Genomic DNA, 16689 nt, shown 5'->3' with positions numbered 1-16689 from the left:
GAACATTGTCTGTTGAAATGCTGTGTATCAGTTGTGAGCAGCATCTTCTTTAGAAATACTAATGTGTAAAAAACTTACCTTATAATTAAAAACTGGCATTATTAACGTGTATGGTATATGTCTGTTGTCTGCCTATCTTAATACGAGGTACTTTTGTTTATCTTATTTGATGTTTCTAACAGCCTTGTGAAGTAGTCACTGTTATTCTGTCAGCTGTACTTGGAGAATCTCATTTTAATTAAGTTGTGAGTTGAGAGAAGTAAGGTTGTGAAGCTGGACCTCTTTTTGAATGTTCATTTCTCTCTGGTAGCTTTTAGAAATTAGGGCTGATTTTCAAAAATGTTCAAGTATTCACTAATTTTTTTTTTTAAATAATAAATTTATCTTCACTAGGGAACTGTGGGGCCCTATTAACCTTGGATTCCTGCCTGTGGATTCTTTTTCTTTAGTTACTTCTTTTTCTCTGCCCTCTCTTAATGGATTTCTGTCAGATGGGTGGTAGTTCTTCTGGTGATGATCAGTTTTCCTATCTTTCAACATTTCTTCTTTTTGTCTTTGTGCTCTCATTCTTCCTGGAAGACTGGCTCAGGCTGGCCTTCCAGCTCATTAATTGGTTATGTAGTGTGCTTTTTGTGCTTTTCAGCCACCTTGAAAGTTGTTTTTCATTTGTTGATATCTCTTGTTTTCAACATACCTGATTCTTTAAAAAAATCTCCTGTATTTATTTCACAACTGCATGTCTGTTTTTGAGGTTAAAATTTGCATAACAAAATTCATTTTAACTCTTTACAGTGTACAGGACTGTGGTTCTTAGTGTGTTTGCGGTATTGTACAAGCACCAACACTGTCTAATTTCAGAGTTTCCATCACCCCAAGGAAACTCCATTCTCGCTAGCATTCACTCCAGACTCACTAGCAGTCACTACTCATTCCTCCTTGCCCCTGCTCTTGGCAGCCACTACTCTGATTCTGTCTCTGTGGATTTGCTTATTTTGGACATTTCATATAAATGGAATCAGAAACGGTATGTGCACTTTGACCTTCTGTCACTTAGAATAATGTTTCCAGGTTCATCCATGTTGTAGTACCAGCATTTCATTTCTTCTTATTGCTAACACTTCATTGTGCAGATATATCACATTTTGTTTATTTGTCAGTAATAAATACTGGTATTTTTGCTTTTTTGGTTATTAATAATGTTATTTGTGAACAGGTTTTTTTTTCTTAAGCACCTGTTTTTAATTCTCTTGGGTATCTACAGAAGAGGGGAGTTTTTGGGTCATACAGGAATTCAATGTTCAGCTTTTTGAGGAACCACCAAACTGTTTTCCAGAGCCGTGGCACCATTTTACATTCTTACCAGCAGTGTGTAAAGGTTCCAGTTTCTTTACATTACCTTTCCAACCTTTAAATTGTTCATTTTTTTTTAAAATTTTATTTATTTGTCAGAGAAAGAGCACAAGCAGGGGAAGCAGCAGGCAGAGGAGAAGCAGGCTCCTCAGTGAGCAGGGAGCCTGACATGGGGCTCGATCCCAGGATTCTGGGATCGTAGCCTGAGCTGTAGGCAGACGCTTAACCTATTGAGCCACCCAAGTGCTCCTGATTGTTCTGTTTTTTTAATTATAACCATCCTGTGGGTTTGAAGTGGTATCTCATTGTGGTTTTGATTTAACCTTTATATATAGGAAATCCTAAAGTTAATAGTTGGATAGGAATTGCACTGCGTGTTTAGACCAACCTGGAGAGTATTGCCAATCTTTACAATATTAAATCTTCCAATACATGAATATGAACAGAATGTCTTTCCATTTAGTTAGGTTTTCTTTAATTTCTTTCAGCAGTGTTTTGTAGCTTTTAATGTACAAGTCTTGCACCTCCTTGGTTAAATTTATTCCTAAGTATTTAATTCTTTTGGTGCTATTGTAAATGGAATTGTCTTAATTTCCTTCTTGGATTGTTTATTGCTAGAGTATAGTGTATAGGGTATAGATTTTGTATGTTGATTTTGTATTCTGTAACTTTACTAAGTTTGTTTATTATCTCTAATGGTTATATTGTGAATTCCTTAGATTTTCTTCATTAAGGTCATGTAATCTGCAAGTAGAGATTGTTCTACTACTTCTTTTTTGGATGTCTTTTTATTTCTTTTTCTTGCTTAATTGCCCTGACCAGTACAGTGTTAAATGGACGTGGTGAGAATAGATGTTCTTGTCTTGTCCCTGATCTTAGGGGAAAGCTTTCCAACTTTCACTCTGTTGACGTTAGCTGTGGATTTTTCATAGATGTCCTTTATGAGGTTGAGGGAAGTTCTTTCCTATTCCTAGTTTGTTGAGTTGTTGTTGTTGTTTTAATCATAAAAGGACATTGGATTTTGTCAAATATTTTTTCTACATCTTGCCATGTTCTTACATTTTTTTCCTTCATTCTGTTAATACAGAGTATTATATTAATTGGTTTTTCGATTTTAACCGTCCTTGCATTCTTAGGATATTCTACTTGGTCATGATATATAATCCTTTGTCTTTTGTTTCTGTTTTTGTTTTTAGAGAGAGTGCTTGCATATGGAAGCGGGGTAGGGAGGGGCAGGAGGTAAGAGAGAGAGAGAGACTCTTAGGCAGGCTCCATGCTCAGTGCAGAGCCTGATGCCAGGACTTGATCTCATGACTGAGATCATGACCTGAGCTGAAATCAAAGAGTTGGATGCATAATGGACTGAGACACCAGGTGTCCCAGAATATAATCCTTTTAATTTGCTGCTGGATTTGCTTTGGTAGTATTTTTTTGAGCACTGTGCATCTGTATTTATATATTTGATCTGTAGTTTTCTTGTAATGTTTTTGACTTTCAACTTGTTTACCCTTGTGGCTGTGTCTTTTGTAAATAGCATGTAGCAGAAGTTTTCTTTTTAATTTTGTTTGACAGCCTTTATATGTTTCTGTGGAGGGTTAAATCCATTTATATTAACTGATTATTCATATTATTCATTTTCTGCTATATTTTGTAATTTCTACTTGTCTCTTTTTCTTTCTGTATGTTTCTTTCTCTTTTTCTCTTTCCCACCCCCATCTCCACTTTTTCCTGGTTTTATTGCATAGTTCCTCTCTCTCTCTCTTTCTAAACTTGCATAGAAGTTGTGTACTCTTTTCTTCTTTAAAGTTTATTATGTTGTGTCTGGGTATGGATTTTCTTCCATTTAAATTCCTTGATACTGATACTTTATTGGATTCAGTGAATTTGAGGAATTGAATCTTTTCATCCATCTTGGAAAATTCTTAGTTTTCATTTCCTGGAATATTTCTTTCTCCCTATTGTCATTAGTAATTCTTTCCGGGTTGCTAATTATATTTAAGTTGACTCTTCTTAACTTTCTTTTTTTGAAGATTTTATTTATTTATTTGAGAGAGAGAGAGTTAGTGGGGTGGTGTAGAGGAAGAAACAGACTCCCCTGTGAGCACAGAGACTGAAATGGGGCTGGATCCCAGGACCCTGATACTATGACCTGAGCCAAAATCAAGAGTTGGATGCTTAACCTACTGAGCCATCCAGGAGCCCATAACTTTATTTTCCATGTCTTTTAAGCTTCTTATTTTTTGTTGCTCTCTGCTTTATTGTCTATAATTTCTTCCTATTCTTTTCCCATTTGCTGATCCTTTTCAGTTATATCTTAGCAGCTTTTAAGTAGTGATTAGCTTCCTAATTGTATTATGTTTTTCATCTCTAGAAATTCTAACTTAGTCCTTTTTTCAGTTCTTTCTGTTCTCCTTCTCCTGTGTCACACTTTCAATTTATCTTTTACTCTAAACACATATTAAATATATTTTATCTTTATCTTATAATTCCAGTATCTCTTGTCTTTGTGGTTTGGTTCTGTGATTTGTTTCTTTTGCTGACTCTTGCTCACCATGGTTTGTTTCCTCTTGAGTTTGGTGGTTTTTTTGTATGTGTTCTTGCTTTTACATTTTAAAACTTTAATTTTGAATAATTTTAGACTTAACAAAAAAGTTTCAAATTTGGTACAGAGTTCTTTACCAATCTTCCCTTAGAGTTAAAATCTTAGGTAGCCATGGTTCATTTGTTAAAACTCAGAAGTTAACATTGGTACAATATTACTACTCAGATTTTACCAGTTAGTCCATCAGTGCCCTTCTTTTTCAAGATCTAGTCCAAAATACTCCATTGCATTTAATGTTCAATGATTTTTTAAAAAAATTATGAATTCACATTTCCTGGAACTTTATATGTGGGAATTTGTTGAGGTCTAGGTTTTAAAGTGAAATCTTCTAGAGAATTTTTATTTTTTATTTTATACTGTTATTATTATTATTAATTTTGTAGTTAACCTTTTTGTCAGAGGTATGTCTTATGGCTTTGTTCACACAGGTAGTATGATTTCCAGTCCTAAGTATAGGCTTTTGATAGGAATCTTAGGTGATACTTCTTTTCTTTTCTATTTAGAGCCAACACAAGTAAAGTTCCTTTGTCAGGCAGTCTTCGTTTTAAAAAATTCATCCAGTGAGTGTCACCCATGTGGAAGTATCCCAGTCTGTGGGAGGGTAATGCCTTTGATGGGACATCCACTCATAGCAGCCCCACCCATGTTTCTTGTGTCCTGCTCCTGTTCGGTTACCTTCACATTCTAAGCCAGTAGTGAACTGTATAGTTGGTGAACTATGTACAATGGACCAGTTCTGGCTTGTGACCTATTTCTATGAGATTCACTAGTTAAAGCTGATTTTAATCTGTTTTTAGAGGGCTGTAAAAAAAAATGTGGCAGAGATGGTCCACAAAGGTCCACAAAACCTAAAATACTTTAATATTTGACAGAAAAGTTTGTAGACCTCTGCTCTAAGATGCCAGGGATTAGTAGGTACCTGTGCTTTAGCACTTATTTCTCCTGGTAGATTATTAACACTTTCTTGTGTTCTGGCCCCTGACTATTTTGTCCTCTCAGGTACACATTCAGAAGCCATTTTGTACATGTAACTTTTTAGTTTGTTGTACTGGGATAAAAGTCTAAATCTTTGATTTTCATGTTAACATCTTTCTCTTTGTTTTGTTTATGGCATCTAAGGTCTTAAGGCTTTCTATTTATTTTAATCTTAGAATCTTTGTTCAAAGTAGCCTTTGTGTATGGATATACATATTCTCTTAGTTTATCTTACTTTTTAATTTATTGAGTAAGGTAATGGCTAACCTAGTCTTAAATTTTATAAGCGTTTGTTAAATATGTTATAACTTGGATTTGTGCAACAAAAATTGTACCATTTTATAGTTCAGCCAGTAGAGTAGAGGTATTCCCATCCATTAATTCTCAACCAGTATTGAGTCTGATCATTTAAAAAATGTTTTAATTTTTTTATACCAGAAATGATACTTCATTGTTATTTTACTTCTTTTTAAAAGTCATTAAGATTGTTAGATGAAGAAGAAGCAACTGACAATGATTTAAGAGCAAAATTCAAGGAACGCTGGCAAAGGACACCATCTAATGAACTCTATAAGCCTTTAAGAGCAGGTAAAATGTATATAAGTGGCTTTTACTTGAATAAATTCCCAATTTTTCTTTTTTAAGATTTTATTTTTAAATAATCTCTATACCCAACATGGGGCTTGAACTCACAGTCCTGAGATTAGGAGTTGCATGCTCTACTGACTGAGTCATCCAGGTGCCCATATAAATTCCCAGTTTGGATCCACATTTTTGCTTGATTAAATTAGGGTCTGTTGTAAACCTGTTTTTACTGAAACTGCTATTTTGAAAACACAGGTTTTTTTCTCCTCAGTTCAGGGTGAGATAAAAAATAACAGAGGTGATTCATGTTCATTATAAGAAATTCAGATTCTTGGGCGCCTGGGTGGCTCAGTGGGTTAAGCCGCTGCCTTCGGCTCAGGTCATGATCTCAGGGTCCTGGGATCGAGCCCTGCATCGGGCTCTCTGCTTGACAGGGAGCCTGCTTCCTCCTCTCTCTCTCTGCCTGCCTCTCTGCCTATTTGTGATCCCTCTCTGTCAAATAAATAAATAAAAAATATTAAAAAAAAAAAAAGAAAGAAATTCAGATTCTTAAAAATTCTGAAAAATTCTTTTTAAAAAAAGATTGAGCACATGGTAGGGGTGTGTGTACAGAAGGAGAGGGAGAATCTCAAGCAGACTCCTTATGAGCACAGATCCCGACCTGGAGCTTGATCTCACGACCTGATCCGAAATCAAGAGTTGGACACCCATCTGGCTGAGCCACCCAGGTGCCCCCCAAATTCTAAAAAATTCTTATTTTTTCCCCCAAATTCTAAAGAATTCTTTTTTTTTTTTAAAGATTTTATTAATTTATTTGACAGATAGAGATTACAAGTAGGCAGAGAGGCAGTCAGAGAGAGGAGAAAGCAGGTTCCCTGCCGAGCAGAGAGCCTGATGTGGGGCTCGATCCCAGGACCCTGGGATCATGACCCAAGCTGAAGGCAGAGGCTTTAACCCACTGAGCCACCCAGGCGCCCCAAATTCTAAAGAATTCTTAAAAAATACAGAGTAAAAATGGAAATGATTCTGTATCTCTCTTTTCATATTCTAAGCCCTGTGCCTTTTTTTTTTTTTTTTTTTTTTTCCTTAGAGCATCTCTATAACCACTAGATATCACTGGTTCCAGGAACTGGTATTAAGCTCTATGCATATTTTTAAAATAAATGAGATCAGTTCTGTATTTTTTATTTTTTTTTTTAAAGATTTTATTTATTTGAATGAGAGTGAGAGAAAGGGAAAGTGCTAGCTGGGGGAAGGGGAGAGAGAATCTCAAGACTCTCCACTGAATGTGGTGTGTGACACAGGGCTTGATTTCAGTGACCTTGAGATTGTAACCTGAGCTAAAACCAAGAGTTGGATGCTCAACTGACTGAGCCACTCAGGCACTCCTAAATGAGATCATATTATATGCATATGGTTTTGTAATGTCATTTCACTTTAGTGGGTGGTAAAAGGTGAGTTAATTTGAAATCGAATTATTATTTTTTTAAGAATTTAATCATTAAGATTTGTGTTTGTTAAGGTAAGTGTTTTTATGGTAGCTAGAGACTTATTTTATTTATTTATTTACTATTATATAATTAGTACTATAGACATTTTTTCCTAAAAATGTTAACTGCTGTTCTTTTAAGTCAAGTTGAAGCTGTGATTCTTTGAGAGGGGAATACTTTTTAAGTAAGTTGCAACAGTTTCTGGAGTGAATGGTTTCTCTCTATATTAATGAGTTGTAGGAAAGGATTAGACTAATGCCGGTTAGTTTTTATTTGGTGGATAGTAACCACAAATATATGCTAAGGTATACCCATGTGTTTTGCCAGAAACAAAAATGCCAAGGGCGACAGGAGCTCAGTTTCCATTATATAATGAATGAATCAGGGTCCATAGAAGAGGGGGGAAAAGTAAAGTTGGAGAGCAGAACTAAAAGTATAATCAGCCTATAAATGTTACTGTTAAAGTCATTGCTGTACTCTGGCAACATTTTTTTTCCCCCACAGAGGGAACCAACTTCAGAGCCGTTTTGGATAAAGCTGTGCAAGCAGATGGGCAAGTGAAAGAACGTTATCAGTCTCACCGTGACACCATTGCACTTCTGTGTAAGCCAGAGCCTGAGCTGAATGCTGCCATCCCTTCTGCTAACCCAGCGAAGACTATGCAGGGCAGTGAGGTAAGCAGATGCATTTTGATGTGGGTGTTTATCTGTTTAGGAAAACTATGTTCAAGCCATTATGAATACAATTAATTGCCAATTCCTTACTGTCCTCTTTTCAGAAATGCAGATGTAAATTGAGGTTATATTTGAAGTAGCATGATACATATACTGTGTAATAGGTAATTAGATTAATAATATTACCATCTTATAATAATTAATTTCTATTTATTGAGTGTTTCCTATGAGCTTGGTACTATATTCTAGATACTTTATAAAAAGTTCAGTATTCAATTCATTCAGGTTTTATAAAAGGGAGAGGCTTGGAAACATAGAAACTTCCCTGAAGTGAAAGGACTGGATTTGACCAGTTGCTCTTCCGACCATAAATTCTTTGTTGTTTGTTATATCATTCTCTATTGCCATCCACTGTATTCCACTGGGACTATCTTTAAAGGGAAAACCAACCAGCTGTGATTGTTAATAAGTGGGTAACATCATTATAGCATTTCTCTTTGTGACAGGAAGGGGAAAATCAGTAGTGGGGCATGTCAGTCAGAAAGTCCAAAGGTGCAAATATGCTTTAGTGGCTGATCACTGTAGTAGGTGTTAATTGAATAAGATAGATCCAGAATGAAGTGCATAGGAAAATAAGCCAAAGGGCAAGAAGTGTTTGCTGAAAACTTCTTGAAAAAGTGAATTTCCTGGGATAGTAGTCCTCAAAAGTTATCAGTGTTGTGCCTTGCCTTTCCACAGAAATATTTCATGTATTTTTCCAACCAAGGTTTTGGATACCTGCTCTGTAAGGCATTATGCTAGGTACTTTGAAAAGTCAGCAAATGAATCATACATAGCCTTTACCCTCAATTCATGGTCCAGTGTGGGAAGATTAGACCTATACAAGGAGAACTGTAGTACAGGGTAGATACGTGTCGTGACTATAGAAAGTATGCTGTGAGGATTTAGATGACGAAGCACTTAAATTCCAGTATTTTGGAGCTTATCTCTTTAGGGGCCTCTTAAGAGATTGGCACAGGACGAGAACAGAGTAGACAGGCAGACAAAGTGTACACATACAAAATCCAAGGAGGATCGAGAGAGTGGTGTGTCGGAGATGCTACCAGAGGTTCGGTGGAAATGAGTCCCCACAGTGAAGACTGCATAGTTGAATGTGCACAGAACCCAAAGCTCTAAAGGTAGGGGGAGCCTGATGGAACAAAGAATATCAATTAGATGCTTTAAGGAAAAGGAGAGAAGGAAGAAGGAAGGTGGTTAGATTAATTTGTGAGGAGCAGAGACTGCAGACCCACTGAACAGCAAATTCTTTATTTTAGGAAAAAGAAAACCCTGCTTCCCATCCTCTTCTCTCTCTCATTATTTATTTATTTATTTATTTTTTAAAAGATTTTATTTATTTATTTGACACACAGAGAAAACACAAGTAGGCAGAGGGGTGGGGGAAGCGGGCTCTCTGCTTAGCAGAGAGCCCGATGCGAATGCGGGACTCATCCTGGGATTCTGAGATCACGACCTGAGTCAAAAGCAGAGGTTTAACCCACTGAGCCACCCAGGCGCCCTGTCTTTTTTTTAAAAGTAGTCTCTATACCCAACCTGGGGCTTGAACTTAAAACCCCCTGGATCAAGAGTCGCATGCCCTACTGACCAAGTTAGCTAGCCACCCCCCCTCTCTTTTTTCTTTTTGGTCTCTTGTATGGGACTCAGAACTTAATGTGGCTTTTGTCCTTTGATTCTCCTGCTTTCAGTAGAAAAGCAAAAATGGTTTCTGCTGAGCAAAATCAGAATTAGCACGCACTACTTTGTTATTTTATATAGTTGTCGTCACGGTTGTTTTTTTTTTTTTTTTTAAAGATTTTATTTATTTATTTGTCAGAGAGAGAGGGAGAGAGAGCGAGCACAGGCAGGCAGAGAGGCAGGCAGAGGCAGAGGGAGAAGCAGGCTCCCTGCTGAGCAAGGAGCCCAATGTGGGACTCGTGGGACACTGGGATCATGACCCGAGCCGAAGGCAGCTGCTTAACCAACTGAGCCACCCAGGCGTCCCCGGTTGTTTTTGTTAGTAATGGTATTATATAGGGGAAGAAAACTTTTATAATCAATATGAAGTTATTTTACTGAAGCTAGATTTTCTAGATAGAAGCAACCAAAAATATTCAGTGCTCTATATATTCATTAATTATGTGCCTTTATCAAAAAGACTAATTAATACCATGTTTATTAAAGCTCTTTCAGGTAATTGTCATAGTTGATGACACATTTTAGCCAGAGTTTTTATGGTAAAAGCATAGTCATTTGAATTCTGATTATTAAAGTGAATACAAAGGACATACATGTTTTATTAAGAAGTCCAGTCTTAATGATAGGGCTCTTTTTTTTCTTTTTTTAAATTTAAATTGTGAAGTGACTTTCTACTCTACTTTTTATCTTTAGTCTCTTTGGGCATCTGTTTTTACATCTTGAGATACTCTGAAAAATGTTGCAAACTATGGGTAATTTGTATTTAAAGATCCTTTTTTAAGTACTTAGGACCATTGCTTGTGACTGTGCACGTCTGATCAGCAGGGGATGGAATCTAGTCTATATACTTGGCCAGCCAAGCCTTGGCCCTGGTGTAGGGCTGAGTCTACCCAGAGGAAGGGGCATCTTATTTTTTGGTACAAAAGTGATATCCATTTATACTTGTAGTATTGCATCTGTCTTGGGTGATGGAGGGGTCCCTTTGGGGAAAAAGAAAGTGTCCATCTCCTCAGAGATAGTGCATAAGCTAGCACTGTCCAAAGCTTTGTAGGCCTTTTTTTTTTTCCTGGTTCACACAAAGTCATCTAGTAGATGAACTGCAAATGCTACTTTTACTCTCTGTTTTTCATAACAGGAAGTGTCTAGATAGGTTGTTGAGGTTTGTTCACCAAAAATTTGTTGAAGGCCTATTTTATGCCAGGAATTATGGCACCATGGTTATCAACAGAGAGGGGTGCAAAACTCTAGGTTTGCTTTAGTGTAGGGCAAGTGTGATCAGGTTTCCACTGTTCTGTTGTTGAGATATTCTCATGTCTGCCTTTTCTGAAAATAAAATGGCAGGGACTGAAAAGTAAAGCTGAAAATCTCATTGAGAGTATTTGTTCTACGCCTAAGTATGTATGGTGCTGTTAGATGCTACAGAGAGCTTTATCATCTAATGGGGCTGGCACACGATGGTCTGCGGGCTAAATCCAGCCTGCCTCCTGTTTTCGTGGGGCCTGTGAGCCAGGAATGCCTTTACATTTTTAAATGGTTGAAAAAAGTCAAAAGAATAATGTTTTATGACATGTGAATGTTACATGAAATTCAGATTTTAGTATCCATGAATAAACTTCTGTTGGAGCATACTTATACTCCTTCACATTTCATCTGTGGCTGCTTTCACACTAGAAAGGGAGAGATAGTTGAAACAGAGACTATGGCTTACAAAGCCAAAAATAATTTCTGTCATTTTTTCCTTTCCCCTTCTGTTTGGTTCTTTATAAGAAAAGTTTGTAGCTCTTGGTCTTAAAGGTGAAGTATAGACAGCTGAGGTGATCTCATTCCTGCCTTTCTGTTTGACCTCATCTCTCTCCCTTTTATCTTTTTTTTACTGTGCTAAAGTCATACTAGGCCTTTTTTTTTTTTGGTCTTTTGCCTTTGAACATGGGAAGCTTGTTCCTGCCTTAGGACTTTAACATTTGCTTTCCTTCTATTGGGGTCTTTCTTCCCTTTCCATGGCTACCACGAGTTTTTTCATTAAAGCTCCAGATGTCACCCTTTCCCTTTCTTTGTCTTTGTCTACTATACTGCTCTGTTTTTTTGTGTGTGTTTAATTCCCTCCTCCCTTCCCCTGTCCCCACATGAACCAATTCTGCTTTTGTTAATAATTGTATTTTAGAACCTAGAGCAGTACCCAACATGTAAGGATTCAAAAAGTGTTGATGCAGTGATCACTACTGGCAGCCTAACTTATTAATAAAGGGATTCAGTTAATTGCAGTTGAGAGGTAATTGGAGCTGTTTTTAAAACATTGAAATAAATTTTTACATTTTTTTATTTGAAGTATAATTGACATACAACATTATGTTAGTTTCAGGTGTACAACATAATGATTCAGTATTTTTATATTTATATTTTTATATTATATATTTACAATATATAAATATATATTTATATATTGTAAAATGATCACAGTAAATCTAGTTAATATCCGTTATCACACACAGTTACAGAATTTGTTTTCTTGTGGTGAGAACTTTTAAGAATGCAGCGTATTATTACTATTTTTAAGATTATTTATTTATTTGATAGTGAGAGAGGGAACACAAGCAGGAGGTAGTGGGAGGGGGAGATATAAGTTTTCCGCTGAGCAGGTAGCCTGATTCAAGGCTTGACCCTAGGACCCTGGGATCAGGACCTGAGCTGAAGGCAGATGCTTAACGACTGAGCCACCTAGGCTCCCCTATTATTATTATTATTACTATTTTCTTTTAGAGGATTTCATTTATTTGATGGAAAGTGGAACACAAGGCAGGGTAGGGAGAGCGGGAAGAGGGAAGGCAAAAGCAGACTCTCTGCTGGTCAGGGAGCTTGACATGGAGCTCGATCCCAGGACCCTGGGATCATGACCCGAGCCAGAGGCAGATGCTTAACCGACTGAGCTATACCCAGGTATCCCACAATATAGTATTATTAAATATAATTGCCATGCTGTATGTTATAGCCTCATAACTTAATGTATATATGTATGTATATTTATATTTATATTTATATTTATTTATTTATTTATTTTTTGGTATATTTATTTTTAAAGATTTTATTTATTTGACAGGCAGAAATCACAAGTAGGCAGAGAGGCAGGCAGAGAGGGAGGGGAAAGCAGGCTCCCTGCAGAGCAGAGAGCCTGATGGCGGGGCTTGATCCCAGGACCCTGAGATCGTGATCTGAGCTGGAGGCAGATGGTTAACCAACTGAGCCACTCAGGTGCTCCACAATATAGTATTATTAAGTGTAATTGCCATGCTGTACATTATAGCCTCATGACTTAATGTATTTAATTAATGGAAGTTTGTACCTTTGGATTACCTTAATCTCTTTCGCCCACCCCCATGCCCCACCTCAGGCAGTAGTCTCTCTGTTCTCTATATCTGTGAGCTTGGTTTTCTGTAAATTCCACATGTAAATGAGTTCATGTGGTATTTGTCTTTCTTTGTCTGACTTACTTTTCATTTAGCATAATGCCCTCAAGGTGCATTCATGTTGCAAATGGCAAGACTTCGTTCTTTTTTAATAGCTGAATATAGACTGTGTGTGTGTGTGTGTATGCATATGTGTGTATATCACTACATTATCTATTCATTTATCCATTGATGGACATTTAGGTTTCCATATCTTAGCTGTTGTAAATAATGTGGTAGTGAACATGGGGATGCAGAGGGATTCTAACTATTGATATACTTTAACTTGATGACACATTAAGCTTCAAACTTAATGAGTGAATAAGAAAATGTATTGATGTCGAAAGAAAGAAAATGTAGGTAGGGGTTTACTTTTCTTGCTATTCTGGTCATTCATTTCTGGAAGCAGTTTAATTCCTTTTCTGCTGTAATCACTTTTAAAATAAGGCTGGTATTATACAATCTAAAATATGGCTAAACTAGTATATATGACAGTTTGAAAAAAAATAAAAAAAGAGGATGCTTGTCATATAAGGACACTTGGTACTGTGGTCTAAAAGTTCATTTATAAATTGGTTGCTTCAAATGCCATTTTTTCCCCCAGAGACTTAGAATCATAGCATTTTGGAATAGAATAGGACTTACTAAATACATACTTGGTCCTTTTTATCACTGATTTTTAAAAACCCCTGACTACCACAAAAGTTAGGAAGTTAGCTTTTCTACATAGTGAAGTGGTATTAGAACTTGTGATTCTGCAGATTCTGCTGGGGTTCTCTTCCCACATTACTCTGCTGCCCTGTGTGTTGTTTCTCAGTGAAGAGGAGGTTTTATTCATGTGAATGGTGTCTGTCTTCTCTTATTATTTATTAGCTAATTTGGGGTACTGTCACTGCAATATTTGATGAGAGGCTCTTAGTTGCTATACTGTGGAAGAAGCACCCAGTCTCTTTCTCTATAGATAATAATGTTACAGTGTCCCTGACTTTCAGCTTTGTTTAGTAGACTAGTTTTTTTTTTTTTAAATTTATTTATTTGACAGAGAGATCACAAGCAGGCAGATGGGCAGGCAGAGAGAGGTGGGGAAGCAGGCTCCCTGCTGAGCAGAGATCCTGATGTGGGGCTCGATCCCAGGACCCTGGGATCATGGCCTGAGCTGAAGGCAGAGGCTTTAACCCACTGAGCCACCCAGGCGCCCCTAGTTTTTTTTTTTTTTTTAAAGATTTTATGTATTTATTTGACAGAGAGAAATCACAAGTAGATGGAGAGGCAGGCAGAGAGAGAGAGGGAAGCAGGCTCCCCGCCGAGCAGAGAGCCCGATGCGGGACTCGATCCCAGGACCCTGAGATCATGACCCGAGCCGAAGGCAGTGGCCTAACCCTCTGAACTATAAACCAGTTCTGCATATTCCTGTTTCTCCCCCAGTTTTCTTTTACTTGACTGTTTTTTATTTTTTTCTTTCTAGTTTTTTTGGACATAACTGGGAGAAAGTTAAAAGGTGGCATTTTTCTTATAGCTAAACAAATTTCAGGAAGGCAGATGCTTATCAACTGAGTCACCAGGTGTCCCCCCTGCCCTTTTTAAAAAGATTTTATTTACTTATTAGAGCATAAGCAGGGGCAAAGGCAGAGGGAGAGGGAGAAGCAGACTCCTGCTGAGAGGGCTTGATTTCAGACACTGGAATCATGATCTGACCTGAAGGCCAACGCTTAACTGTTTGAGTCACGTAGATGCCTCTCTGCCGCCCCCCTTCTCTCATGGAAAACTTTTAATGATATGAACCCTCTCCTCTCTCTATCTCAGTATATAAAATAAACACATGGTTTATAGCTTTTTATCTGCATCTCTGGCTCTCTTTATCTAAGATGCTCTGTCCATATATATATATATCTGTATCTGTATCTACATGTCTGTCTATATGTCTCTCAGTCTCTCTTTGTCAGCAAATAGGGTATCTCTTTACTTGGCAGAAACACATCTTCCTCTACCTTGCAGCCATGACAGGGACATGGTATATAGTATCGAGTGGTTAAGAGATTGATTTTGGAGTTAGGCAGACTTAGGTCTCAAATTTTACCTCTACTACTTAGTAGTTGTGTAACCTTAGGCAGCTTACTTAATTTTTCTGAGACTCAGTTTCTGCAACTGTGGAATAGAAGTAATAAATATGTACCCAATGGAATTTTGGAAGGATTACATTAAATTATATTTGTGAAATGTTTAGGACAGTTCCTGGGACATAGTAAATGTTCAGTAAATCGTTGTGCTTGCTGCTGTTACAATTATTGCTGCCTCCTGTTACAAGCTGAGTCCACTAAAGGTACAATGTCTGTCTCTAAGTAAACTTGATGTACAGTTGATGCTTGGCTCTTTGAGAAATCATCCAACTCTGAGTGAACCTTTGTATATAATTCCCTTCTGGAAATTGGCTTCTGGGTTTTTTGGACAATTAAACAAAGGGGTTTTAATTTTGTTTTAATTGTTTAGGTTGTAAATGTGTTAAAATCCTTATTGACAAATCTTGATGAAGTAAAGAAGGAAAGAGAAGGGCTGGAGAATGACCTGAAATCAGTGAACTTCGACATGACAAGCAAATTTTTGACTGCTTTGGCTCAAGATGGTGTCATAAATGAAGAAGCTCTTTCTGTCACTGAACTGGATCGAATCTATGGAGGTCTTACGGCTAAAGTCCAAGAATCTCTAAAGAAACAGGAAGAACTTCTTAAAAATATTCAGGTAAAGTTTATATGCTTTAGTAAGATTTATGTAAAGAAAATAGGATAAACCTGGACTAAATCTGTATCTGTTTAGGATCTTTTTTTTTTTTTTTTTTGCGAGTGATGCATTTTAATAGAAATCTGCAGTCATTGTTGATTGTGTTTGATACCCACTGAATTTGTGGTATTTTTACTTTAAGGAAAGATTTAAAGTACTGTGTTATCACAGAAAAATAACGTATTTGGTAAATTTCTAGTAATTCTGGCATGCAGTCATATACGATTTTCATATGTAGTTGGCAAAGTAACAATAAAAATGTTATGAGCTATATTAATTTGGTCAATAAATCTTTCCTTTAACAAGGTCTCACACCAGGAGTTTTCAAAAATGAAGCAATCTAATAATGAAGCTAACTTAAGAGAAGAAGTTTTGAAGAATTTAGCTACTGCATATGACAACTTTGTTGAACTTGTAGCCAATTTGAAGGAGGGCACGAAGGTATGATGTACAAAAATAATAGTTCACCAGCACAGATGTAAAAATATGGTTTGAGAAGTTAATTGTGTTTCCATTTGTGCCACATTATTCTTGAAATCCTAGCTCTAATCACTTTTGTCTCTGAGAGGTTTATTGTGAGCAAGGGAAAGCTTAAAGGTGGCAATATTTCATGGGAATGTTGAAGAATGAATTGTAAATTCCATCAGGCAAAAAGGGTGTAGGAATTTCAGGCAAAAGAATTAGCACAGAGATGTCAAAAGCTAATGATACGTTCTGAGGAGAAAGAAAAGAAAGAAAATTGACTAATTAAAAAAATTTTTTGGAAAGATTTTATATATTTGAGAGAGAGGGAAAAGAGAACTTTTTCAAAGTGAGCAGTGGGGAGAAGTAGAAGGGGGAGTGGGAGAGGGACAAGCAGACTTGGTGCTAACCATGGAGCCTGACATGGGGGTCATTCTCACGGCCTTGAGATTATGACCTGAGCCGAAATCAGGAATAGGAGGCTTAACTGACTGAACCACCCAGGTGCGCTGAAAGTTGATTATTTTGAGTGAATTATGAGGGAACAGGAGTAGTTGAAGTGAAGTTGATCTGTGGTGGGGAAGGGAGGAGGGGGTATGGCT

At 37.0% G+C, this 16689-nt stretch overlaps 1 protein-coding gene across 2 annotated transcripts in view; it reads left to right on the top strand.

Moving 5' to 3' along the window:
- The window catches only part of LOC122909095 (programmed cell death 6 interacting protein), a 78893-nt gene that overhangs the window by 45050 nt on the left and 17154 nt on the right, over window positions 1–16689 (top strand). For both annotated transcript variants that reach the window (XM_044252757.1, XM_044252756.1), the window contains exons 11-14: window positions 5404–5515; window positions 7507–7676; window positions 15338–15586; window positions 15932–16066. In XM_044252757.1, the coding sequence (XP_044108692.1) occupies window positions 5404–5515; window positions 7507–7676; window positions 15338–15586; window positions 15932–16066 (666 nt within the window). The remainder of the gene's footprint in view (window positions 1–5403; window positions 5516–7506; window positions 7677–15337; window positions 15587–15931; window positions 16067–16689) is intronic.

The sequence above is a fragment of the Neovison vison genome, chromosome 6 (assembly GCF_020171115.1).
Source record: "Neovison vison isolate M4711 chromosome 6, ASM_NN_V1, whole genome shotgun sequence".
Lineage (NCBI taxonomy): Eukaryota > Metazoa > Chordata > Mammalia > Carnivora > Mustelidae > Neogale > Neogale vison.
Note: the sequence above shows the minus strand (reverse complement) of the source record. Positions and strands in the feature narration are given on the sequence as shown.